Source organism: Dromaius novaehollandiae, chromosome 5, assembly GCF_036370855.1.
Source record: "Dromaius novaehollandiae isolate bDroNov1 chromosome 5, bDroNov1.hap1, whole genome shotgun sequence".
In the NCBI taxonomy this organism is placed as follows: domain Eukaryota; kingdom Metazoa; phylum Chordata; class Aves; order Casuariiformes; family Dromaiidae; genus Dromaius; species Dromaius novaehollandiae.
This window is the reverse complement of record NC_088102.1, coordinates 45,755,446-45,781,949: the sequence shown is the minus strand read 5'-3', so window position 1 is coordinate 45,781,949 and position 26,504 is coordinate 45,755,446. Positions and strand designations below refer to the sequence as shown.

At 37.4% G+C, this 26,504-nt stretch overlaps 1 protein-coding gene across 1 annotated transcript in view; it reads left to right on the top strand.

Moving 5' to 3' along the window:
- Positions 1-26,504, top strand: part of MYBPC3 (myosin binding protein C3) — a 62,563-nt gene that overhangs the window by 4,939 nt on the left and 31,120 nt on the right. Inside the window, exons 2-16 of the mRNA XM_026093232.2 lie at positions 4,562-4,828; positions 7,506-7,601; positions 7,865-7,951; positions 8,101-8,249; positions 9,580-9,697; positions 11,069-11,117; positions 12,644-12,688; positions 15,094-15,150; positions 15,848-15,850; positions 20,171-20,194; positions 20,941-21,107; positions 21,887-22,019; positions 22,273-22,275; positions 22,731-22,855; positions 23,446-23,551. Coding sequence (XP_025949017.2) covers positions 4,562-4,828; positions 7,506-7,601; positions 7,865-7,951; positions 8,101-8,249; positions 9,580-9,697; positions 11,069-11,117; positions 12,644-12,688; positions 15,094-15,150; positions 15,848-15,850; positions 20,171-20,194; positions 20,941-21,107; positions 21,887-22,019; positions 22,273-22,275; positions 22,731-22,855; positions 23,446-23,551 — 1,429 coding nt within the window. The remainder of the gene's footprint in view (positions 1-4,561; positions 4,829-7,505; positions 7,602-7,864; positions 7,952-8,100; positions 8,250-9,579; positions 9,698-11,068; positions 11,118-12,643; positions 12,689-15,093; positions 15,151-15,847; positions 15,851-20,170; positions 20,195-20,940; positions 21,108-21,886; positions 22,020-22,272; positions 22,276-22,730; positions 22,856-23,445; positions 23,552-26,504) is intronic.

Below are 26,504 nucleotides of genomic sequence, written 5' to 3'. Positions count from 1 at the left end.
CTGGGATATGAGAAGTGAGCACTGAAAAATGAGTGGCTAGAGCCAGCCACAAAGTGGCTTTAGCCCCATTTCCTTTCATTAGCTCCATGTCCCTCCTCTCTTCCCATATGAACTCCCCACAGCAGTTCCCCACATACGCACCCATCCTTTTCAATAATTCCTGTCACCATCAGCACTCACATGTGCCTTTGCCCTGCCCCCAGAACTGCTATAGTGTATTAGTAAGAATGCTACCTCTTTCTCCCCTGGGGCAGCATGGCTTGGAATTGAAGGGGAAGTATAGCGTTAACAAAAAGGGGGGCAGAGGACATGGGCTATTTGGTCATTCAGTGCTTCATGCAATGGCTCCTAACAGCACATTTGTCCAGAGTCCAGCTGAACATGTGATACTGCCTGAGATCTGCTGGTGCCTAAGAGGTATAAGACATTCCACAACATCACATGAGAGGCATAGCAGTTGTTGGGTTTTCCACATTGATGGTGGCAGCAGTGTCCAAGACTGTTTTGAATATGGGTTGGATATCTGGAACTCAGAGGGACGTATCTGGGTGGAAACCAAATGCTGAAGTGAGAGAGACTTTCAAATGGGGAAAGTGTTTCTGACAGAAGCAGGCAAAAGTGAGGCTCTCAGGATGGACAAGAAGTTTTGAGTGGTGGTGTTTAGAAACATTCCCAATGGGGAAATAGCTGCATTACACTGGTGTGACTGAGTGCATGAAAATAAAAATCAGCTGGTGACCCTGGATATACTCAAAGTAGCAGCTACACTGAAGGAGAAGAGACTGGGAATAGCTGAAATACTAACAGCCTGACAGAGATTTAAATATTTTCTCTCACTTCTCTTTCTCCTGTTAAGGAGCCCATTTTTTCACCCAGAATGAAAAATGATGGGATTCTCCTCACATACTTGTTCAGCGACCTCTCTTGTGCAACAAAGTAATTTCTTCTAAAGTCTCCTGTTACACATCCCTAATTTTTCCTTTTCAAATACAAACAGTGAAGGATGAAAGGGAACGCAGATGGATATACAGAGAGCCATTACTTTGGAGGCTGTCATCCACTGACTCTGAACCTCAAGTACAGGAAAATGACTGTTAGAATCTCCTTTACTTGTCAGAAAATGGGTTCTCAGGAACTTTTCTTGCGGGTCTTATTTCTCATGGAAGCTTTTGGGCTTGTCCAATTTTATGCTTTAGTTGATGTATTCACGATCATCTTAAGTAGGAGCTGAAAGAAGTCTTTTGGCCAGGAAACAGAGAGAGAGAGAGAAAAGATGGAGAGACTTACTTTTAAACTCCTACATAGGAATTTATATTTCCCAAAAGCCAGAAATATGATGTGGTGGTGGAGATTTCTCACCGTGAATTTAGTTCTGGCCAACAATCTGTTTTTGTTGAGTCATCTAAAGTAAATGTAAGAAACCTAATCACTTTGCAGGGTGTGCAGCAGATCACAGAGTTACTTCCAAGTATGCATGTCTTGAAACAGTGCCATTTGTAGGCTGGAACATTTACAGGCCACATTGCTGTTAAGTAATTAATTTATTTATGGATTCTCTTGTGATAAATAGAAGAGTGATGATGATAGCACTCAAGAGACAAAAATATGCCTGTTTGCTGCTTTATCTCTAGAGCTAAAGGGAGGGGAGCCAGCTGGTAGATAATTCAGGAGTGGGCTGCAAACTGACCTGGCTCCCCACTGTGTGATAGTCTAGCCGCCTTTAAACATCTTTTGAATTCTAGCCATGAAAGTTGCTGTCTACAATAACTCTTGTGCAATTATTCATGATACCCTGCATCAAAGTATCAAGCTGTGGTATTTACTGAAGTACAATACTGTATCAGAGGATGTGCAACTGACAATAGGCATCTGAGAAGAAGGGACTATGTTCTCTTTAAAAACAATTACACCACTTTGGATACCAGGCCTGAGGATAGAAGAAACTCAAATAAAAGCATGCAGGGACATTCCACTCCCAGAGGAGAATTCAGACACTTTTATCTGAAGATGGAAGAAAAGCATGCAGAAGACTACAATAGCAGCTCAAGCCTATTAGGCCCAGCTGCAAACCAGCTTTCTTTTCTCATCAAATATATAAAATGATGGCAGGGGGGAGGAAGAAGAAAACCTATTTTAGGCTTTTTTATACAACAAAGTGTGGCAAAATAAAATACACACTAAATTCTAAAAAATTTGTAAGTCATTTCTAATCCATTAATGTTTAAGTAGCTTTGAATCCTTTGCAAAACAATGCAGACAATGTGCACTGTATTATCATTACCGTCCGAAGGCCATTAGGCAAAATATTTGCAGGTGTAACTCCACTGAAGTCAATTAAGTTATGCAATCTGAGGACATGCAATGGACAGATGGTATTATTAGTCATATCACATTCATACTAAGTTTATGCTAAAGCACCTGTATGAACATGAATATAAACCATTTCTTTTAGAATAGTTCCATACTATGTTCCCTTCATTTTTAAAAAGCAGTATCAAAACTGTAAAGCTAATTATAACCATTGTTCTTGTGTTTAGGGGAGTTACTACTGCTGCCCAAGTAGAAGAGACACTGATAATTTGCAAAAGATGTGACAGATTTAATTAAATGTGATGAGATTATTGTTATTTTATAAAAGCACGGTTATGAAGAGGAAAGCTAACAAAAAGATGTCATAATGATTCACAAAAAACATTCAGTGTATGAATCAGAATGTTAGTAACTTGTATTTTTGTACCTGAACATAGTTTCTGCCAATTAGCAAAAAGATAACGAATGCCATTAAGGCCAAAATATGAACATAAAATGGGAAATTTGCTTCAAAATAAAGTTTAAAAAAATCTAAATAAAGAAATCAGGGTAAAGGACTCAGTAAAATAAGTTACCTCAGAAAAAACTGATCCTGAGAAAAATTAGGACACCAGTGGGCCAAAATCAGGATACATGGCTTGCTTTCCACATTCCCATCTATTGTGCTACTTTGATTATATATGAGTCAAAACAGAAGCTTTACACTTCTTCATCCCGTATCTTAATCATTTAATTAATTCTCATCAGCAGCCCAAGTGCTTTTTAACACATAGAGGAAATATTCTGATCCATCTTGTAACTAACTAGAAAACTAGTTTTTGCAGAATACTATGTAGGCAAGTACATGCTGCTTTTAATACTGAACTAAATACTTGAATGCAAACAGCACTAGATATTATTTTAGCTGGAATAAAATTAAAAGGACCATCATAAATATATGCTTCTCTTTCCACAAAAGCCTTGATCAGCCAAAACAGAAGGGCTACAGATGAAACATTAATTTATTGTAGCATATTAGGACACGGGTTACTGCACTAACTGCAGTCTTGTTGGAGGAACAGATCCTGAAGCAGAGGTCCTTGATTTATTGCATTATGGAAATTACTCCATTTCCTACAGAAAAAAAAATCATCTTCCTCTAAGTAAGCAAAGGATAATCTCCAAAGAGACTCCAAGCCATTGTAATCAGATATTAAACTAAATATTCAACATAGAAAGAAAATGCTACTTTGAGATTTTTTTCCTTCAAAACCCAAACATCAAAAATTAACCACCAAGTTATATATAATCTAAAATTCTAGGTGTTTTAACAGAAAACTTTATATCCAGAATTCCAAGCTTATGTACTTTTGGAAACTATTAAACCAGTAAAACTTCTTTTTTCTGTGGTTATTTAAAGCAAATAACCAGGATTGTATTCTCTGAGATCGAAGGAAAGTCTCATTGAGCTTGTCTTTTCACTAGACAGTGGTTAAGGTGAATACTATGGATGCTTGATTTCTCCTCAAAACAGACCATCATAATGACTTCCACCATAGTGAATGGTGTAGAGCTCAGGTCCAGGCCCTCAAAGGTATCTAAGTGCCGTATCATTATTTAGGCTCCTCACTGATTCCCACTGATATCAGTAAATGGTAAACGTCTTTGCTGATGGAGGTCTTAATCACTAATGACATGTATATATACTGCCTTTCACTCCCAAAGGACTATATAATTCAAGACTAAATACAAGTACAGACATATACACAGGCAGAGACACTTCATTGCCCTATTAAACTAAGTTAACTTGCAATGCAATGTTATATCTGCTTAAAAGCAATATTATGCAACTGTTAGGACAGAACTAAAGAGAGACTCCTCTTTATAAATAAAACTGCATGGTAAATCAATGCAGAGAGCTTTGTATATAAGAACACATATCATACCATCTTGTCATAGATCACTACATTCACTCAGAAAAAATCAGAACTCATTAGGGGGAAAGAAATGAGAAGAGGGACTGTAATCTGCTTTCAATCCATTCCATTTTAGTTCACGAAAATGTGGAGAAGATATGACATCTCAGTCAGAGGCAGAACTCAGCAAGTACAAAGACAATTCCACAACTTCTCTGTGGAAAGTGTTGTAATTTGTGTCTTGCATGGGCAGGTGGGAGTGAAAGGAGACAGCTGTTGCAGCCACAACCACTGACTACGACAGATATGCCACAATTGCAAAACCGATTTTAGTGAGTCCTCTCTCTTTGTTTTAGTTTCTGCATTTACCAAGAAGCCAAAGACAACAGAGCTGACAGCCGGAAGCACAGCTGTGTTTGAGGCAGAGACAGAAAAGGCTGGCATTAAGGTGAAGTGGCAGCGAGCCGGCACAGAAATTACTGAAAGTGAGAAATACATCATCAAGGCAGAAGGAAACAAGCATTCACTGATCATCAATAATGTTGGAAAAGATGATGATGTGACATATGCTGTAATAGCTGGAAGTTCCAAGGTCAAATTTGAACTCAAGGTCAAAGAACCAGGTACAGTGTTTCCTAAACAATTTAAATTTCTTCAGTATTTCCAATCCTAGTTGTTCTAAACTCATGAGTGAGGCCCATGGAAATTAGCCTAATTTAAAATTTTAAGATTACTCCACCAGCAATATGTCTGCTTTGCCAAATGTTTTGACACTGTAGTAGGTTTCTGAAAGATACTCACTAATATTAAGCTGGGGAATACCTTTGCTGTGGATAAGACATTCTGTTCCAGATGACAGAAATCCACACAGTGAAGATCACAGACAAAATCTCAGCTCATTTCTCAAGCTTTCCTATGTAAAAGTAGCAGGAGTTGAAAAGCTAAGCAAAGCAAAGCAAAGCAAAGCAAACCAAACCAAAACTAATCTAACTTAACTTGAACTAACTTAAGATTATTTTCTTTAAATATAAAATTGAAAAAAATGACATCATCCAAGTTAGTTATGTTGTAATGGTGTTTAAGGAGTTCCTATGTTCCTACAAATTCTCAAAATTACCTGATAATAAAAGCTCATACTTAAGAAGGTCTCAAGTACAAAGAGTAACCTTTGTACTATTTGTTTATCACCTACTACTATTACTTCTGTATGCACTAAAAAAAGTTAGATGGAAAATGAAAAAACTTCCTCAGGTTTTTCCTGAGAAGAACCATAAAGAGTTAAACTCTTTAAGTAATTGCTATTCCTGCAATAATTTTTTATGGAAAATGTATGAAGACACTGAGGATAGATGAAATCACTTACTTTTAAAAAATTTTGACCTTCCTGACCCCTCTTTTTTCCCCCAAATTTTTGGTGCCCATTAGGCATTTTGGTATTTAATTTTTGGTATTTTCGCTTTATATTTTGGTCACAGGCCTTAACCTCTGACTGTTTATATCTACTCCTCCCCATTGCTATCATTGCATGTTTTGGCAACTGTACCATGACTTTAGTGAGATCTTCTGGTCATTTGAAAAGATACTAAAGAATATGTAACAGGAATAAATTCTCAGGAGACAAGACATCCTGCTCGAGAAGAAAAAACAGCGCATGACAAATTCCAAAGTAAAGGGCAATCCTAATATGGCTGTCCTTGGACTACAGAAGGCTTTGCAATTAGCACTTCAGAATTCCCCTTCAATCTTAATAGTTCCCAGAGCATATAAAGTATATTCTTACTGGCTTTCTCATGCAGAAAGTGAACAGGTCCATACTATCCTAGTTATATCTTCCTCATTGTCTTTCAGGTTAGTTCCAAGTAGAGCTCGTTACATGTAACCAGCTTACAAATAGCAGAGTTATTTAATATGGAAGTGTGATCATTGTCTCAAAGCAATGCACTTCTGAAAACCACACTTCAGTGAAAAGGGTATCAGGATGCCAAAGTATCGATACCTTTCCTGTATACATTATGTATTGATGCTTCAAAATAAGATTTTTCTAAACAGCTATGCACCCAAGTTATGGGAGCACTTACGCTAGCTCCACAGTTGGAATAATGTTTAGTTCTTTCTAGCAAAAAATGAGTTGAAATTTGCTTGGACAAGATCCAATGGGATACCTTCTATTTTTTATACTTAAGTATTAAAAAAAACAACTAAAATGACATTGTTTCCTCTTAAGACACAGATACAGTTTGCTATAAAAGTTAGACATAAACTTTCTGAGAGTGGGGGAAACTCATATTTGTACATTCACAGGTACTGTCATATTTTTCAGACCCCACTAGATTGTTGAAGAGTGACTGGACTATCCAGTATTATTTTCACAAATGGTAATCATTTCAGCTCTTTATTATCATAAAAATGGAAAATGTCTCCTCATCTGCCCAGACACAGCCACCTCTCTTCATTATAGAGGAGCCCCTCAAAGAAATGATCCGGGATATAGCATAACAGAGTCAGAAATCTCTGATGGAAAGATATGGCAAATAGCTGGGGAATAGCTGGAAGCTGTGAATGTGACTTGTGCGGCAGGAGAAGGCAGACAAGGCTCTTTGGAAGTAGCTCTGGTACATATGGAAAAAACCCGAAAACTTTCTTTCAGCAACTGGTTTGTTCCAAGAGCTTCTACCTCCCTCCATCTGCCCCAGTTGCTCACTCTGACTCCATTTTCATACATATCTACCCTCTCTATTGTGACAAATGAATTTGTCTGTGTGGCCATGATTTAACTGAGGGGGCATAAACCTCCATGAGCCGGAGGAGGAAATGATAGAACAATTTTAAAAATGCTTTTTTTGCATTGATTACTAATTGTGTTTACAACTTTTCCCAAACTGCATGCAGCAATAGCACTTGGAACAGTATCTTCCAACAGTAGAGTTAAGCAAACTCTCATGAATAAGTATATTGTTTGGAAAAATCATAATCGCATCATTTTTCATTGCTTTTTCTATTTAGACCACTGAAGTCAACAGTTAATAAGTGTTACTTATCAGCCTACAAGTTTCTACACATCAAGACTATAGTATTTAAAAATCAGCCATCAGTTCTTTCCAAGCTCAGCCAAAGAAGAGCCTTGTCATCCTGCTGTCAGTAGGCCTCTTCTCTTTCCAGCACATTTCCTAAGTTCTAGAAAAACGTAACTAATTCCTGTGCATTTTGTAATATTTATAATAGAGTGTTCTTTCGCATAATTTCTTCACAGATAAACTGGAAACATAGCTTTCTCTTATTTTCATTTACCTTCATTCCCAGAAAAGACTGAGATAGGCCCACCTGCTGAAGCTGCTCCTGCTCCAGCTGCCTTAGAGTCGCCTGCTCCATCAATAGAAAGTAGCCAAAGCACAGAAGGTAATAAAGACTAATGCTGTGATAAGGGGTTCATTAATAGAAAGGAAGAATAGGAACAGGGAATCCTTACAGTAAATGGGGGGGCGGGAGATGGCAGCTGAAAGAAGACCGCTAGCGATGAATCACAGAGAAGAATAAGGAATCTCAGAAACAGAGGAAAGATACTGAGAGATCTTTCGAAATGACTTAATAAGTTTACAATATAGGCTATAACAGAAGCTGATGCAGAAAGCTGTAACTAATAATTCTAATGTTCATTTCAGCTCCATCTGCTGGGCCTCAACCAGAAAAGCCTCTGGACCCTATAGGGCTCTTCGTGACACGACCCCAGGATGGAGAAGTTACTGTCGGTGAGTACACATCCTGATTCAAGAGATGTTTGTAAACTTCACCTGTTACTTGACTCTACATTTAGCTTTCCAGGCACAGAACGACAATAGTGATCTAAGAGATACATTAAACACTATTTAGTCTCATTTCAACCTACTTCTCTTTCAAGGTGGAAGCATCACATTCACTGCCAAAGTGGCAGGTGAGAGCCTACTGAAGAAACCTTCAGTGAAATGGTTCAAAGGAAAGTGGATGGACCTGGCAAGCAAAGTAGGGAAACATCTCCAACTGCATGACAATTATGATCGAAACAACAAGGTATAATTGGCAGAGTAAGGTGCTCAGTCTTCTAAACTGACTTTGAATCTGGGGAAAATATAAGATAACATAGGAATGTTTTAATACAAAGGTACCCAAAGTTATACAGAATGGGATATTCATGGATACAACTCTCTGTTTTGAAGATATGGGCGAGAGACAAGTGCTCCGTACAGATTGTTGTACACCTTATCTATGATGAAACAAGAAAATGTTTGGAGGACTGGGGGGGGTTGGGGGGGTGGAGAGGTTACATCTGCTCAATCTGAAAGAGAGAATGAAGAAAAATTTCATAGTTATCTTCAGTGCACAATGTCGTATCAGAAAGCTTTCACTTCTAATGAAAACAGAACAGAAACTCAGCCAGGGAAAACCAAACAGACATATAGAAAAGCCCTCCAGATTTATAATGCAAAAAGTGATCCACTAAATACAGTGATTGATAGTAACCCACAAAAACAGGAATAATTTAAAAGCTACAAGAATACAGACTTGTACTTCGGTACAAGCCAAATTCTAATCTTATCTAAAAAGTATAAGGAATAAACATACCCTTTTTGCAGTGTAATCCATTACTATCTATTGCAGGATTCCTTCTACCTTTCCCTGAAGTAATAGGTACTGGTCATATTTAAGAGAAAACAATAAATCAGACAGACATTTAAGTAGGATCTATCTTCTTTTTACATGGATCAAACACCCAGCTATTAGTGTTGGAATTTACTGTTTTCTTGCACTGGCTATACTACTTCTAAATAGCTCAATAAAATCCATTTCTGCCACAAATGTGTCCAAGGATACACAGGACAGGAGTACAATAGAGTCTGTGCCATGACTTCTCATGCTGTGTGGTATATGAAGCCCTACTACCCTCTCCTGGATGGAATACAACAGACTTGCTCACATGCATATCAGCCACTCTTTTTTGCTTAATTTTTGAATTTCCTGCATTTACTCTGGGTACTCTGGGTAAAAAGCGCTCTTCCTGTTTGCAATGTACATGCAGTTACTATGTGTGTCAGCTGCAGCAATGTGTGCATGATCCAGACCCCAGCACCCCAGCCCCATTTGCTGATGTGACATTTTATCCTCTGGAAGACCTGTACTGATAATGCACCTTAGCTGTTTCCACTGAACGGGGAACATGTAATCTTTATGATAACAACACAGTCAAACATTCAGGAGGTTCCTACTTCTAAAAGGATGCAGAAGTATAGTTCATCCCTTGTCTACCTCTCTTTATGTCTTAATATGCTGTATTGTCTCTCCGTATCTATTTTATCATTTCATTTTCTAACTTACAAAGTGTATTCACTGGTCTCTGTTCTAGGTGTACATCTTTGAAATGGAAATTATAGAAGCAAAAATGACTTTTGCAGGAGGGTACAGATGTGAGGTGTCTACCAAGGCCAAGTTTGATAGTTCTAATTTCAACCTGACAGTCAATGGTAAGATGAATTCCATCCAGCTTGATTTTTACTTTTTTCTTTCTGTACACCCAGCAACAATTCTTTCTGATACATAGTGGCTACTAAACAAGATGTAGATCTGAGGTACCAGAAGAGCTGTAGGTATACTTACAGGGACCTAAAGGGGGGGATTTGGATGGGGTGGCAGAGATAGAGAGCATTAGAAAGAATACTTGGATGTCACTCAAGTCAGAACTGTGATGCACTTAAAGAAAGCAGATGGCAAGGTGCATATCAGTCCAAATTATCTCTGACTTTATCCTGATCTCAGCCCCATTCTCTCATGATATTTAAAATCAGCAGAATGAAAAAGAGGTCCATTTTTACTTCAGCAAAAGCTGAGTACTGAAAATTAATATTTGAGAAGAAAAAAAGGAAAAAAAAGTTTTAGCCAAATGACACTGTTACCACTTCCTTTCTTCCTGATAAATTCAAGTCCTGCAAAAGCTTCTGGTGGTATAAAATTGCTTTAAGATTAGCTGACTCATTTTACATAGCGCTGCCCTGACAATACCTGTACTGAAAAACTTATCAGTGATTAAAAAGGAAGTACATTTAACCAACCATTTCTCACCAGTGGAGAAGAGTTGAGGTAAAACAGTGTAAGCAAGCACGGGCTGCCTAAAAGAGTTGAGTGTTTAGGTAATTTTGTGCTTGGGTGGTTCTGTTAAAGGGACTACAATATTGTTTTGTGTCCAGCAACCAATGGGCCTAATGGGCAAAGACAAAAATGTATTGAAGGTACCAGCAATGTTCATTTTTCAAGGTTCACTAGCTGGCTGTAGAACTCATAAAGCTGAGGAGCTGGGACTGAGAACAGTCTTTCTTCAAGGAGTAGCGTATCACCTAGTCATACCAGCAGAAACTTCAAACAGAGAAATGAAGTTCTCTCTATGCAACATCCCACATGGAGTTTCTGTACATCTCTGCCTATTTCAAGGAATTTACCTTTGCTTTCAGAGGATGGATTACAATTTATTACTAATAATAAAACTCAGTTGATATCCAGTGTTTTTTTCATGAGGGTTTAAATACCCTGTGAAGCCAGTATTGAAACTAAATTTTACCAGCAGAATAACTGACAAACAATAGATAAAACAGTTTGTCATGATGCAAATTATTATATTCAGTTACACATTAAACACTGGATGCTGAAAGCTTGTTAGTGAAGGCTACATGTTTAAAGAGGCTGCTTCAATCTTAATGTATGTGATTAATCAAAATTTAAAATATAAGAACTTTGGAACAAAAATGGCTGTAAAGGAAAAGCTTTAGGAACAGCACTGTTTTGACTTCTGCATTATTTTTACTTGCCCTCCCATTCTTATTCATCACTCTCTGTCACATCAGAAGCACCAATAACCGGAGACTTGGATATTCGCTCTGCCTTCCGACGCACGTGAGTATATGCAGTAGAAACTTATGTAGATCAGATGTGAAATTCATTGTTTTCCTAAACAAGATTAACTAAAAGGAAAACTACCATACAAACAAGCACAAAGACAGGGATGTCTACTAAGAAAATATTTCTAAGATTAAAATGCTATATAATTCCTAGAAATCATCTAAGAGAGCTAAGACTTTGTACTACCATAATAACTATGCTTGTGTCCAGTTATACAATTGATAACGTGTATAACTTTACCAAGAACTTCAGCAGTCTTTTTTCCAGAGCTGTAAAGAGTACTCCAGAAGTGACCAACAGAGAAGAAAAAGACTGTGTGTTGTGCCTAGCCTTGATTTGGTCTGGCTTGAAGCACTACATATATCTTAATACAAATATTTGCTAAACAAAGATCTGCAGTTTGATGTGAGCCTATAAGTAACACATCACTGATAACATTAATAGAAGCATTCCGATTTTATTTGTTTTCATGTTATATAATTACATTAATTGAATGCAGACAATGATACTGTAAGTGGATGTGTAAAAATTCAGATATAAGCAGATCCTAGATATTAAGGACTGCAAGGTATTGCATCAGTATTGAAAAGACAGTTCTCCCCATATCTGTAATATGATCTCAGCTGATACATGACTTCATGGAGTAACCTTCCCCTCTACTAGTAAAATTTGCAAAATTGTTACAGATTTTGGTTAAAATTCAGACAATAACAACATCTTTTCTTGTTATTGAGTATTTCTTTCCCCTTTGTGTAAATCAGTTTCTGTTTTAGCTTTTGTATACATTTGCAAAGTTATTAAAACAAGCTTATTACAACTGACATCAATTTCTGTAACACAGGAGACAATTTGGTTGAGGCAACTGCTAGAGTTTTTCCATATAAGCACTATTTTTATGAGAGATCTGATTTTACATTCTATTCTATCACAAAGAACTAAAAAAGGCTTGCAGAATTTATCTACACTCAAATCCATCTATAAGCAGCTGGTCAGCCTCACTGTGATGCCTATTAAAGAGGTGACATTAAGGGCACAGCTACATTGTGTTATTTCACTGCAGGGGAATTAGGCTTCAAGAGTTTTTCTTCTAACTAGCACAATTAAAAGAATTATTTTAGAATCTGTTCAAAGTGAGTACAGTGTGAGCAGCTTCAAGATTTCTGTGGACAGCTTAAAGGAAGTTTGATCAAAGCTCTCTTTCCAAACCACATTTCTGCTTAATGACTGGCAACATGCAAGCTCCAGGCAAACACTCTTATAAACAGGGCTGGTCCCTGTGACAAGCTAGGAAGGACCAGGAGGGCTGGTATGCCTGAGCTACCATTCAACTTTGTGGAATAAAGCACAATAACTTTCTTTAAAATAAGATGAGTTATTTTGGAGCTGCACAAGTATTAAAATTCTACCGTGCTGATAGGGGATATTAGAGTAAAGATTTTTAGTTTGTTCTTTAAGAAGGAAGCCAAATATTGAGCTGAAATGTTTAAATCTGAAGCTCTGTGTTTGATACCCTCACTCAGGAGCCTGGCAGGAGCGGGGAGACGGATGACTTCAGCCTTCCTCAGGTAGACTCCGCTTGTGTCAGCAGACAAATTCAAGTCTTACAATGAACTTGTCTCTCTCTGACCAGAAAAAGAAAAAAAACCCCACAGAACTAGCTGCAATTTTGATTATGAACATTTAAATTCTAAATAAATCATGAATTACATAAATACTTAGTATTTGTATGAGGCTAGAAAATGAAGTGGTAATGTAAGATGAGCATAAGATAATGGCAAGAATAGTTCAGTGAGAGGCAGGTTCATTTACAGGAAAGGCATGTGTTTGGTAAGTGGCATCGTCTCACAGTTGTTACAAGGAGAAAAGTAATCTCAAATTATATGCATGTTTGCCCCTCTATCTTACACATAATCCTTCTGTACGGAACACATACTGACTAAAATATCAAACAAAACATATCATCACACTTCTGTATGAAAATCTATCCTTTCCTGCCACACTCTTAATCCTAGTATCATTAAATTTCCCATCTTACCCCTTTTGGTCCCAATGTCTTCAACCACAACTAAAATGGGAACTCTGAGATTAGACTGAACTCTGAGCATGTTTCAAAATGCAACTATTAAGGTCTTATTTTTCAGAAAAGCTGAACATACTGATCTTTGAGTTTTCCTCAAAATCTGATTATAAGTATCACTTGGGAAGCAATAAGGTGTCTAGTTCTCCCAGTTGTAGATTCTGATTTCCTGAAAATTTGATCACGAGAAGCCCTTTTCAAACCTGGAAATATGCTAGTGATTTTTATGTACAGTTAATGCCAGCTGCTATCGAAAGTCTTCTGAAAGCAGAGAACAAAGTGGCCAAAAATATACTTGGCTGTCTGAGCAGCCATACCCAGGAAATCATCCTTTGCAGTATTATACTATCTTGAAAGCAATCACAGAAGTAAAAATGGTATTATCTTAAAGAAAAGATCTCTCCCCACAACATATTCAAAATTATACTGATTCAAAATAAAAAAAAAATTTGAATTATTGCTTATTCTCGCTAACCCTGCATTGGCAAGCAGCACAAAAAGTTTGGCACTTTATTCTCTTCCATCTTTATTACCAGTATGGTTAAAATGCCAATCAGTTACTTGTTGAGGATGTTTTCTTACATATTTTTGTATTTGTTCCTGCCATACTGAGTTTTCCTGGCATTCCAGTTTGTGCTTCTACAGACAGATTCATTCCTCAGAAGCAACTAAAACTGTGTGCTGCCAGAGACAGCATTATGGGCTACCTGAACCACTAGTTCAACTGAAGAGGGTAATTTCAGTTCAGTATAAGGTGTCACTGATGGAAGAACCTGAATGCTGTGAGACAGCATCACCAATTTCCTACTCTCATGACAACAGAGATGTCAACAAGCAGCTGAATATTGACAACAGGAGACTGACTGAGATGAAGAAAATCCATTTTGACCTTCTAGACCCCTTCTGAATGGAAAAAAAAAAAAAAAAGACTTTTTTGGTAAATTGAACACACCTTTTTAGAAAATAACAGATATAGTAACCATGGGAATCAGTGTAACTTCCAATACTTCCACATAAAATTCCTGAAGTATTTTTTTAGAGACTAAACCCACTGAAGTGTTTTAGTGACTTTACCCTAAGTTTTCAGGGTAGGTCTGTACTTCAAATGTTCAGAATCACAGCTAAAACACATCTGATTCAGAACACCAAAAATACTGTTGTGCATTCCACCTGAGTTCACCATGTATATCGCACTGTATCACACATCAAAAAATGTCTGCTTTTAATGAGATTGCTTCTCATTCTCCTGAATCCGTTCCTCACACCATTGCTTGCCGTGCTGCTTGCTGAACATTTGCTTGTTGAACGTCACCTCAGAATCAGTCAGATCACAAAATTCCTCCTTTAACTCTCCCAAGCATCAACAATGTGACACTTTTTTCAGGCTACTGAACTCTGTAATCACAAAGATCCTTAAGAAAGAATTACAGCTGGGCTAATACTAGAAAGAAATTGTGACCCTTAAAATTTTAAAAAGTGCAACCAATAGGTTATTTTAATACTGGCTCATACTACGAAAAATATCCATATCCCTGAAATTACAGCTTCCCAAAGCATTAATGATTCTAAAGGAGAATTTCTGCAACATTTTTATGATAATCAATTTATTTTAGATCAATAGAACCACCAAATTAGTACCCTGCACAATTTCCTCCATAGTCGTGACATAAAAAAATACAAGTTCAATAAATACATTTCTTAAAGCTACATGAAAACCAATATGGAGAAAGATAGCCTAACTAAACGTTCACCTTCCCTGTCAGCGCATATTCTAAGTCATTATAAACCTATCTACTACTCCCCTCCACAAATAATCATCTTCCTAATGATACAGTCACACAAGCCATTTCCATTTCCTTCTGAAACTAATTATGTTTTTCTGTTACTGCACAGTACTGAGGGACTTGAAGAAACTGGAGAGTTGAATTTTAGTGCCTTACTGAAAAAGAGGTAAGTAAAAATCTGTAGTCTTTGAGAAATAACCTAACGATCTTCTGTAAAATAACTCTGAAAACAGTAAAACTATCATAAATGAAAGTTTCATAAATTCAGAATCCTTGTAGTTTTCCTAAAGCAGCTCTAGCTGGAAAACCGATGACAGGAAATTACAGGAAATTCCCAGATACTCAGCACTTACTATGTTCTTGCTGGGTTTTTACTGGAGAAAAAGAAAAAAAGATTGATCTTTCCCAAGATAGAAAAGGCTAGGACTAGAGTAGTTACATGCTTCTACCAGCAGTTTCATTAAAAAAGAGAAAGGAAAAACAACTTACAATGCCTGTCTACAATGCTGCCTTATCAAGAACTTTCTAAGTTTTCACAATGCTTGGCGTTAGAAGGCCAAGAAGATTAAGTCTTTTTACTAGATATCTAAATATTACTATCATGATTATTTTACACTATTATATATATTGCACATTACATGCCTATTTATTATATAGAGAGATATTCTATGCTGTATAAATTGTTTACTCCTCCAATTCTAATTCTTATTTCCAGCTTTTATTTTTTCTTATTTGTGTGTGGAATTTCTTCTTCCCATTGTCATCTTTCCTTGACACCTCTGTTTTCATAACCTGTCTGCTTGTGTTTTCTCTCTTTACCACCATCTTAATCTGGATGTTTTGGATTCCACTGTTGGCAACAGAGAGTAAGATTTCTGTTTCATCTTACTATAAAATGCATGGGTCAAACTGAATATAAGAGCCATGTGGTTTGAAATAATGCATGCATTTTATCTTACATATTGAGCATGACAAAAATTAGTGTAGAAAAAATTATCAACTGGCAATTTCTGAAGCAGAAATGCTTTTAAAAAGTTAGTAGAGGTTAGGGTAGACCATTCAATCCAAATCAGTGTATTTTTCTGAAAGTTCTTTGTTTTTGATTATCACTTTCCTTTATAAGCAGTTTTAAAGTGTGCTTGGATTTCCAGACTTTCTCAGTAACATTTTGTTTTAAATTCCCATTGTTCTACATATTAGAGACAGACAAGACTTATTTGGTCATAACTAGATCCTTCATATAATTTACATGCTGGTCCCAACCAAATATGCTCTAATGTTTTGTTCCATCCATCCTCAAACATTTCACATGAAGATACTATCAGAGTGACTTATTCCATAAATGTTCAGATTTCAATGTAAAAAAATATTTCTTTTTATTCCAAGGAAAGTTTTCATTGGTCATTATTACCCTATTATTCTGAACATGCTTCTTTGTGTTTGCTGACCACGGCCACTCCCTCAGTTCCTCAATTTATTATAAACAATTGCCACTAGACTGATGCTTTGCAAACCTAAATGTACTCAATTTAAGTTTTACAATCAGCTACTTAGGTGAATGTGCTGGATCAGTGTTTAGTCTCTGCTCAGGTATTGGTATCACTGTTTATGAAAAATATCATACAGGACAGAGCCATGAAGTAGCCTGATTATAGCAGGCAATAAAGCCATAATAGCCTCATGTATCACACTGGTTAACTTAGCCAAATTTCAGTACGGCAAACAAGATCACATAGCTATACAAAGCCCTGTATTCTCCAATATGCAACATATCCAACTAGAAGTGAACTCTGGCTTCACAGTGATACTACAACCTGACCTTCAAAGGCAGGGGGCACCTAGAAGAGGCAGAAACGGCAACTACCAAAACTTTCCACAGCTGGCATTGATATTAGTTTCTTGTTTCATCACAAACCCCAGAGACAAACAATGCATTAGAAATTTATTATAATTGTAAATTAAGGAAAATAAGCTTTCTGGAAAAGTGCAGTGACCAAACCTGTACAGGTTTGAGAGCTCAAATACAGTAGTTGTACACACATTGTAATCTCTGTAGAAAATGTAAGGCAAAGAAGGATTGTTGATCACTTTTTAAATTTCAAATAAATGGAGCCCAACATGAAAAGATTTTCATAATTTCATACAGTGACTCCAGCTGGAAGAGACGTGTTAAGAATTACAGATCCCTCTCACACTGCCTTTTCCTTCTACTTTCATAATTAGTTTTGAGCAGATACAGCAGACAGAACTCTAAAAAGTAGTAAAAATCTCCAATATTCCAGAAACTTGATTTAACTATTCATTTTTGTTAGTAAAAGTATAATTCATTAGAAGCTTAAAGACTTCACTGCATTTTGTTTTATCAGTGTTTTTGACCTTGATTTACAAATCCCTCTTTAGTGAATTTAAGCATACTGCTAAGTTCACTGCACCTAATTGCTTTTCACAGCTGCTTTACAAGTAATCTGTGGATCCTTAGGACTCTGCACACCACAGGTTGAAAACAACTGTTAAATATTAATGAGACCTGAAAGCAATAAAAACTCATTGTGTAAGAAAAGCATTCTTCATTAGAATACAAAAAGGGATATCATGCTAAGGAACTCTCCAGATCTGTGCAGATTCAAGTAGAATTGAAGATTATTCTTTTTTACCACTTTCTGCTTTTTCCCATCTAATTTACAAGTGCACCTCAATCCAGAGGTAATAAACATTCCCACTATAATAGAGAAAGCTTTATCTTCTATCCTCTGTAATTTAATTAACTGGTGTTGACATACAGATGTCATGGGCTGAGGAGAGGTCACTGGGAAGAGGAAGGGAACAGCTGTCACAAAACTATTAAATGGGATAGTGAACAGAGACCTTGAAGGGGGGTGACAGCTGACAGGGTCCAATCAGTTGACAGTAACAGGATAGGAAAGAACCATCTCTGGGATGTACAAAACTATTTTTAACCCTCCCACATATGTTTAAAACATATCAGCTGCATATTACATTTACAACAGGCTCACTGAGCGGTATCTTAAAGTCCCCAAGTACATAGTTAACCTATGAGGTGACCACTCTGGATAAGGATCATCAACATCAGGGAGAGTAACTTAAGAGTGGGAGAGACTTTAGGAGTCCAAGTTCTCTACTACTTTTCTGACGCTGCCTAGTCCCTGTTGGTAGTGGAAGAGTATAGTCTAACCATGGAAACTCTATATCTTGACTGAATCTGAGACAATCTTTTAAAAAATACAAAATGATGAAAAGGAGTACTGGGATCAGAAAACTCTTGCTCAGAGGCAGAGAGAGATTTTTTTCTTTTTCAGAACTCAGTTCAACATAGTACAAATGATAACCCTCTAGCTGTACCATTTTACTACATACATGCGACTTACAAACCTTTTCCTGTAATCAGAAAATATTAGGATTTATAAGAAAGAGCCTACATTCTCGTTTATGCTCAGATTTCTTGTATTTCAGTTTGTGTGCACCGAAACAGTTTTGTCAGACATAAAAATGTGATGACACTGAGTAATGGAAAAGTCAAAACAATAATTAAGGAAGTCTTCTCAATAGTGAGATATATTAGGCTGTGCTTGGAATTGCTTCCAAACTGGAAAATTTATCTCATGATGTATTCAAAAATAGCTCACACAAAATATTTTAGAAAAATCCATGAATAATCCCACCTGCACATTTTCAGGTAAAGGAGTGTTTACAGATGGGCAGATAAATAGGTAGATAGACAGAGAGACCATCAATATTTACATAATGCTCAATGGAAGATAAGAACACTTGAATCTAGTAAGTCTTTCCTGCCCTCTATGATTTTGTATTTGATTTTGAGATACAGCTCACACTACGGAACATTAATAGTGCTAGTACAGACAACTCAGTATGTATTAGAAATATTTTATATTCCTATTTTTATGTATTTAAATATTTATTCCTATTTATACATATTTAGAACTATTTTAAGGTTGCTTATTGATAAGATCAAGGCAACCAGGCCAAGTAGTGCATATGTTCAAAAATCTTGGTCTATTTGGCAAGTCAGCTTAGCTGTCCTGCCTTCAGCCAGGCAAAACTACACACCATTTGTAGCTGCTCCAAGTAAGTGACAGATAGACAAAAAATAGGAATTCTGATTAAATTTTTGGTTGATGTTGATGCACTGTTATGGATAAGCAAATACTCGGTAGGCTGCACTTGCTGCAAGGAGCCCAAACTTCAAACGCACCCATCAGTCCAGTGAGTGCTAGTGAGTGCTTACTGAATGCTAAACCAGTCCAGAGACATAAGACATCGTATGCCATATTTCAGCTCAAACTCACCGAGCTGAAACCCTCTTGTCTCCCTACTCTTTTCAAGAGGTACATGGATGCTGGAAATCCCAAACCTTGATTGCAACACTGTAATAATCACAGTGCCCCTGTTAGAAGCAAGCCCTTTTTGGGCAAACACAAGAGTGCGAGAAAAGCTTGGTTATACTTGATGTCCAGACTGAGTCCAGTCATGATTTGTTGTTTCTCATGGACTAAAGGTATTATTTTTTTCCTGAAAAATGAAAATACAGCCCATAATCCTCCAATTTTCTTGCGTTACTCGCTGCATAGCTTGCCTGCTTGTTGGGGTTTACCACCGAACATGGCTTCATTACATGGGCGTGTTCTGTTGCACTGGAATCTGCTTGGTCGTGGTGATGCCAGGAACAATACCCATTGGGAGTTCCTTTACCTAAAGAAAGTTTTAGGAAAATGTTACATCCTTCAGAGTTGCCAGACCTTCTCTGTTACACTTAGGGATTGGCTACATCCTTTCTCTTTCTACCAAAATGTAAGCTATGACAGGCAACAGCTCCATGAAGATATGGCAAAGTAGGGCTGCTTATTCCCTGTACAGCCATCAACCATAATTAGCAACAAGCTGAAGTGCTTAAGTTTATCATATAAATTACATAGTGGAACTCTACAAAGTGTGGGAGTGTTTGATTTCACCAGGGAAGAGCATTTTCCCTAAGCATATTTCAGTGCAAGAGCTCCTTCATCTCCCTGCTACTGAAGCAAAGGCTTGCTCCACTAAAGGCAAAGATGACATTGATGGCTCTTTTGTATTAACACATGATGCTCTCTTTCTTGTCCATTGGGATGCTGCACGTTTTTCCAAACGTTTCTCTGCATCATTCTGGAGTCCAGCAGTTTCCTGCGCTCAGTAAATCGGTAAGGTTTCATCAATTTCTATTTTCTATTTGTAAACATTTAAATAAAAAAGTATGATGACAAGAAAAGAATGTCTTTCTCAAAGCCATACAATCTAATTTTCACTTGGTTTTCCTGAGCCAAAGATTAATTCTGCTATAATCACTAGTCCTTTAGTTAATCTATGAATTAAGTAGTCCATTGTAAATATCTTCTTTTTTGCCAGTGTCCACCAATCTAAGTATCCTTATGTTTTACAGCTGACTATAGCCCACATTTGCCTTTACAATAGCCCAGATATTTTTAATAATTTGTGATTCATTTTACTGTACAGATAAAATGCCCAGAGTAGAAAAGGATTTGCTTCCTATTAAAACAAGCAGACTACTTTATTTTTAAGGCATTCTCAGGATGATGGTTCAGTTCCTCGCTTTGCCACATTTTACGTATGACCATCCAGGAAAACCAGTCTCACAGTGTTTCCATTACCCATTGTTAAAAGGGAGTTACTATTTATTTGCTTTGGCTATTAGATGGTAAACTCTTCAAGACAGGATTGTATTTTAATAGCTGTATGTACACATTTAAGAAAAATTAGTCCCTAGTTTCATTTCATTATTTTAGGTATTAATAAAATAATAAGTTAGACTGCTGAAAACTTAATTAAGAAACAGCTTCATCAAGCCAATATGTAGTTTGCCAAGCCTATGGCTGTTTTGAACTCCCTTCAATAGCGGCAATGAAATATTCTAATCTTTCTCTGCCAGAGGTGAAGCAAAAACTGAATCCCAGCCTGATGTTGATGTTTGGGAAATCCTGAGGAAGGCTCCTCCTTCTGAATATGAGAAAATTGCATTTCAGTATGGTATCACAGATTTGCGTGGGATGCTGAAACGTCTCAAACGCATAAAGAAGGAAGAGAAAAAAAGTACAGGTTGGCAAGCCATACTTCTTCCAAATAAATGTGTTCATATCTCGTTGTTTGTGGGTTCTTCACATATTAACATCAGCTGGACAGCAGCAAGATACAAGAACAGGATAAATATGAGTGTGATACAGTTTACTTTCAGCTGATTGCCAAAGATTTAAGCTCTGCTCAGTGCTGTGGGCTATCTTAGTCCTAAACTCTGGAAATTCTGAACCTGATCATTTTACTAGTTTCTTCTGCTCTTCCCCTTATCCTTCCCTTAAACTTAACTTAACTTAAACTTAAAAAAAAAAAAAACTTGTATGACAAGTTGTATGACACATTTGGGATTCTTGAGCTTTTCTAGTCTTGTCAGGTATTAACTACCCTATTTTAATTTTTGTTTGTTTGTTTGTTTGTTTGTTAGTCTGAAGTATACTGCCTTTTAGTAGTACTAAGATCAGTATCATTTCCTCATGGGCACACTTAACTATAAACCCTGTTTGGGAAGTGCTCAAGGACATATTCACATCTGTGCTAGGTTTAGAATATTTTACTTGGTTGTTTTAGTTAACATCACATGCCTTTCCTCCTATGCTATAGTATCACAAAACACAGAATAAGATGGAGATGACAGAAAGAAATGGTTAAAAATGCCAGCAGGGATACAGGAAGGGGGAATGTTTAAGACAGTAAGCAACAGGAAAGGGAATAAAGATTTCCTTTCCTGACACAGGATGTAAAATAAAAAAAGATGTTAAGAATAAAAATCATGAAAATACTTCTTTAACCATTCTTCATCATAGCATTCCTCAAGAAACTTGATCCAGCTTACCAAGTGGACAAAGGACAGAAGATTAAATTAATGGCTGAAGTTGCCAACCCAGATGCTGATGTAAAATGGCTGAAGAACGGACAGGAGATACAAGTGAGCGGCAGGTAAACTAGAAATCTGGGATATCCAACAAGGAATGTACTACAGCTTGGATAAAGTGGAAAACTAGCTATCCTTAGAAAGAATGGAGAAAAAAAAAACAGGGAGAAATAGGAGCTGAGAAAGAAGCTGAATATGCTTTGGTTTTTGGTCTATTAAAATGAGAAAATATTCAGTTTATTGTTCTCATCACTGTTTCTTTTTCTTCCCTGTGCTCTATATGGACATGGAACGAAATGCTCACGTCTACCTACTTAGCAAGTAAGTCTCAGATTACACTTTGCTGTTTCTGTACGCATCTCAGGGTCAAGATGACTTTTTTTCTCATGATGCGAGATATACTTCAGTGTAGCTCATTTGTGAAACCAAATTCCAGTGATTTTGTGCTGAAGCCATGACATGGCATTTTTAATGGTATTCAGGTTTGTCGTATGGCTGTGTGTTAGAAAAGCATCCAGAGCAGCCAGCATTCCAACAGCATTCACAGGTGTCTCTCATTTGCGTGAAGATTTCTCCATAATTTCCTGACCAGTATTTTTCAAATACTGCAGCTGTCCACTGCACCACAATAGGGATACAGGGCTAGAGTCTTAACGAACCTTTTCACTAATGTCAGAAAAAAAGTGGAAACCTTTCTTCTTTGCCAGGCAGGGGGAAGCAGTGGATGGGTCCAAAAGAGATACTCTTTGATAATTACATTTAGATTCTCTTTTCAGATACATTTTTGAGGCTGTTGGGAATAAGAGAATACTGACCATAAACCACTGCTCTCTGGCTGATGATGCAGCATATGAATGTGTGGTAGGTGAGGAGAAGAGCTTCACAGAATTATTTGTAAAAGGTGAGCAATGGCAGCAAAAGTTAGGGAAGAGATCTTGTCTTTTCTCAGGTTAGCTAATCTCATAAGAAAAGAAATTCTCAAACATATAAACAGATTCTACTATCTACTGCAGCAGGTATTTTTCTTAAAAGATTTTCCCTATAGCTGCAGCTGAAAAAGCACATGAAAACAGCACAGTCGTAATTATCATTAGTTCTCATTTGGAAAGTGATTCTTGTTTTCTCAAAAATAGGGCTAGAAACTTACTTTAAAAATTAGATTTTGCTTGAGATAAACATGTGCCTCAAGCTTTATAAGCAGATCAAATGGTACAGAAGATTAATGCCCCCGGTTTAGGATTTCAAACAGTAAAAATGAAAACTGATTAATCCTCTGTTTGTATTCTGTCTCATGAAACAAAAACCAAGAGGTCAGTTGATAGCACTGGCAATGTGATCTGGCATAATAAATTTTAAATTCCAGCTTGGAGGGTATCAGCAGGTATTTTGCCAGGAGTTCTTCCTGTGGAACGCAGATAGACTGAGTGAGGTCTACGTCTGGTGTTCAGTCTTTCAGAGTACTATTTTTAATGAAGGCCTCTCCATTTCCAGAACCTCCAATCCTGATCACTCACCCACTGGAGGACCAGATGGTGATGGTTGGAGAGAGAGTGGAGTTTGAGTGTGAAGTATCTGAGGAAGGAGCAACTGTGAAATGGTAAGGAAACAGGAAAAGAAAAACCAGACTATATCCTCCATGGGACATTCTAGGACCGAAGACTGTGGAGAAGACCAGAATTAAAAGGCTGAAGGCATCCCACATCACCTGGTTTCAGAAAAAAGAGAAAGACTGAAACTCCTCTTATATGTCAAAGCTTGAGGAGGAACTGAGAGGCCAGAACATTGCAGAAAACAAATGAGCGAGTGTAGATATTTTATAGTGCCTCCAGAACTTCTTGTTCTGTTGTTACGGGATGACGCTGATTCTACTGAGCTGCTGGCTTTAAAATTTTCTAAGGGCTTCACGGTAGTGCCTAACTACTGCACGAATTAATTAGATCTGCATTGTGATGACCTTGTTGTACTTCATGGAATCTTCTGGTCTTCTCAACTGCAGGGTGACTTTTTAAAGTATTTCTTCTTGGGTAAAAAGGTGGTGTCTCTTAAGATGGAGAGGAAAGGTCATTGACTTATTTTAACATAGCTGTTGTTATGTTGCTCCTGCAAAGCCAGTCATTGTGCATATGCAGCAAGCGGGATTAAAATGACAGATACTGAGTCCACAGAGTCCACTTTGTTCGGCATTCCAGCAGAGGGGAAGCTGGAATGCTCACACTGCTCGGGCAGGCACAGCAGGCAGCGCTCACATACCAGTCCTTATGAACACTGTTCTCACTTCATTTCTCTAACAGATGAAATTCTCTTCTGCTTGTTAACAGCTTCAGCCACATGGTTACCAACTATTCCCACAATGCCCATTACATTCCTGGAAAGTGCTATTTCTCATCCGCTCTCTCAAAGGAAGGAACCGAGAATTTAAATAGAGCCCAACAGCTAGTACAGAGTATGCATTATGCTATTAAAACCACATTCGCAGGTGCACACGCTATTGTGCAGGGACTGCTTACAGATGTCTCGTCACAAGAGACGGGGATAACCGTATCTGTCCCTCTCAGAACACAGTGCAGCTGCCACACTTTGATCCTATGCCTTTGAACCACTCCCATACATCTCGCAGAACTGCTGTCTGTGGGATGGGCATTTGGCCTGACAAGGGCAAAACGGCAGCTGTTTCTGCCTGAAATGCAGCAGAGAAAGTCTTCAATGCATAGCAACAGAAAACCGAGTAGTCAGATACACACTGCATTTCACTGTTTTTATTATGTGAGACTCAATCAATGCTCTTTGACAACAAGGACAAGGGGGAAAAATGTAAACATCCAGGGAAAACATGAAAGATGGTATGGAGAAAGGGAAATGCTCAGCAGCTCAAGCCAAGTAACAGGCACTAACTGAAGGCAGCTGTTACAGCTCTCAGGCCCTTTAAACCTTGGAGATGGACCAACAAGCACATGAATAGGAGCAAACATGTGACTTGCAGAGGACAAATATAAAGCTTCCTGCCTCTTAGACAGGGCCATTGGACTAGAGATTGGAGACTTCATCATGTGGGTCTCTTACAGTAATCAGGAAAGAATGTTCTCTTCATCACCTGGGAAGATCTTGCATGATTATTACACAGATCTATGGAATAGTTATTTCTAAACTTGAGATTGTCTTGGAAATAATGCAACTCTTGAAAAAAAAGACAATGAAATATGTAGTCTGGACTTGACTTTTCCATTTCTGGATGCTGGATGTACCATCTGATCAGCTCCAAATGAAAACAAACTACAGTAATGTAATAATAATAAATCTGTGTGTTCCTGTTATTACACCGTGCCAATGTCAGTGGTGTCTCAGAAGACATTAACCAATTTATCCTTACAATATATACAGGAAATAGGAAATCATTTTCATATAAAGAACAGAGGTAGAGTGGCAAAGTTGAGAATAGATCTTTGATCTTGCAAATGTTCAGGACTTGGATAGACAAAAACATGGCTGACCTAGCACTGGTCTAATTCTGCTTCAAGCGTAAGGTTGGACTAGATGATCTATGGAAGTCCCTTTCAACCAATGTTTCTATGGTTCTATAAAATCCTCCTCTTACACCTTATTCACAGTTGTTCTTTTCTGCTTCATTGCTCCAGTTACCAGGGCTATATTACTTTACATGATGTTTTTCACTTTTCACTGCAGCAGTGTATTATTTTATGTAGGTGCTATCTGGAGTTCTCTCTTGAGGTTTATAGTTTTATCATTCCACTATCTGTCAGTAAACTCCTCTACACACACTCTACTCATTATACACAGCATCAGCAATGGACTAGTTGCTAAAACAAACACAAGTAAAATATACTATTCCCTTCCTGGGTATTTAAGACACTACTCACTGCAAATAATCTATTTTCATTACTTAGACAAGATTTCAGTAAATCTCTTTCTTATCAGTAGCTGAGTAAAACATTCAAATATCTTTGATAAGTCACATGTCAAAGTGTATCACCAAAATATAAATAAAGTTCATCAAAACATATCACCAGAAAACAAATAAAGAAGTTCATTCCTGGAACACTAGCCCCAATGCATGTGCCTGCTTTTGTCTCACCAGCATGTTGATCTTGTGGATTACAGTCCATTCTCAGCAGTTCAGCAAAAGTTTATGCATCAAAGTGCTTATTCCAGAATTAATCTGCATCCACAAGAATATCAGCCTAGGGGAACATCTTGCACGTGACCTCAGACACTTGCCACTTTGCAATCAGGAAATGTTATCCTGGCATAACACTAAGCACTCTGCTTCATGTGGCTGTTACAAGCATTCTCTGTTTCCTCCCTAACTAGTGTTGTAATCCTGTGATGTGGAAGGAAGGCCGGTGTTTTTTTAAACCAACTGTAAATTCCAATAAGCTGTGCTTTGAGGAACAGCTAGAGGGCATAAACTGCAGGTATTTTGAAATGAGTTTGAAACAAAGTTGCAGAACGTATATCTAAATCACAAACTGTAGGATTCTTACCTTCCGTTTAAAGCTTTGATCTTGTGATTTACTTCAGTAGACTCGTACATA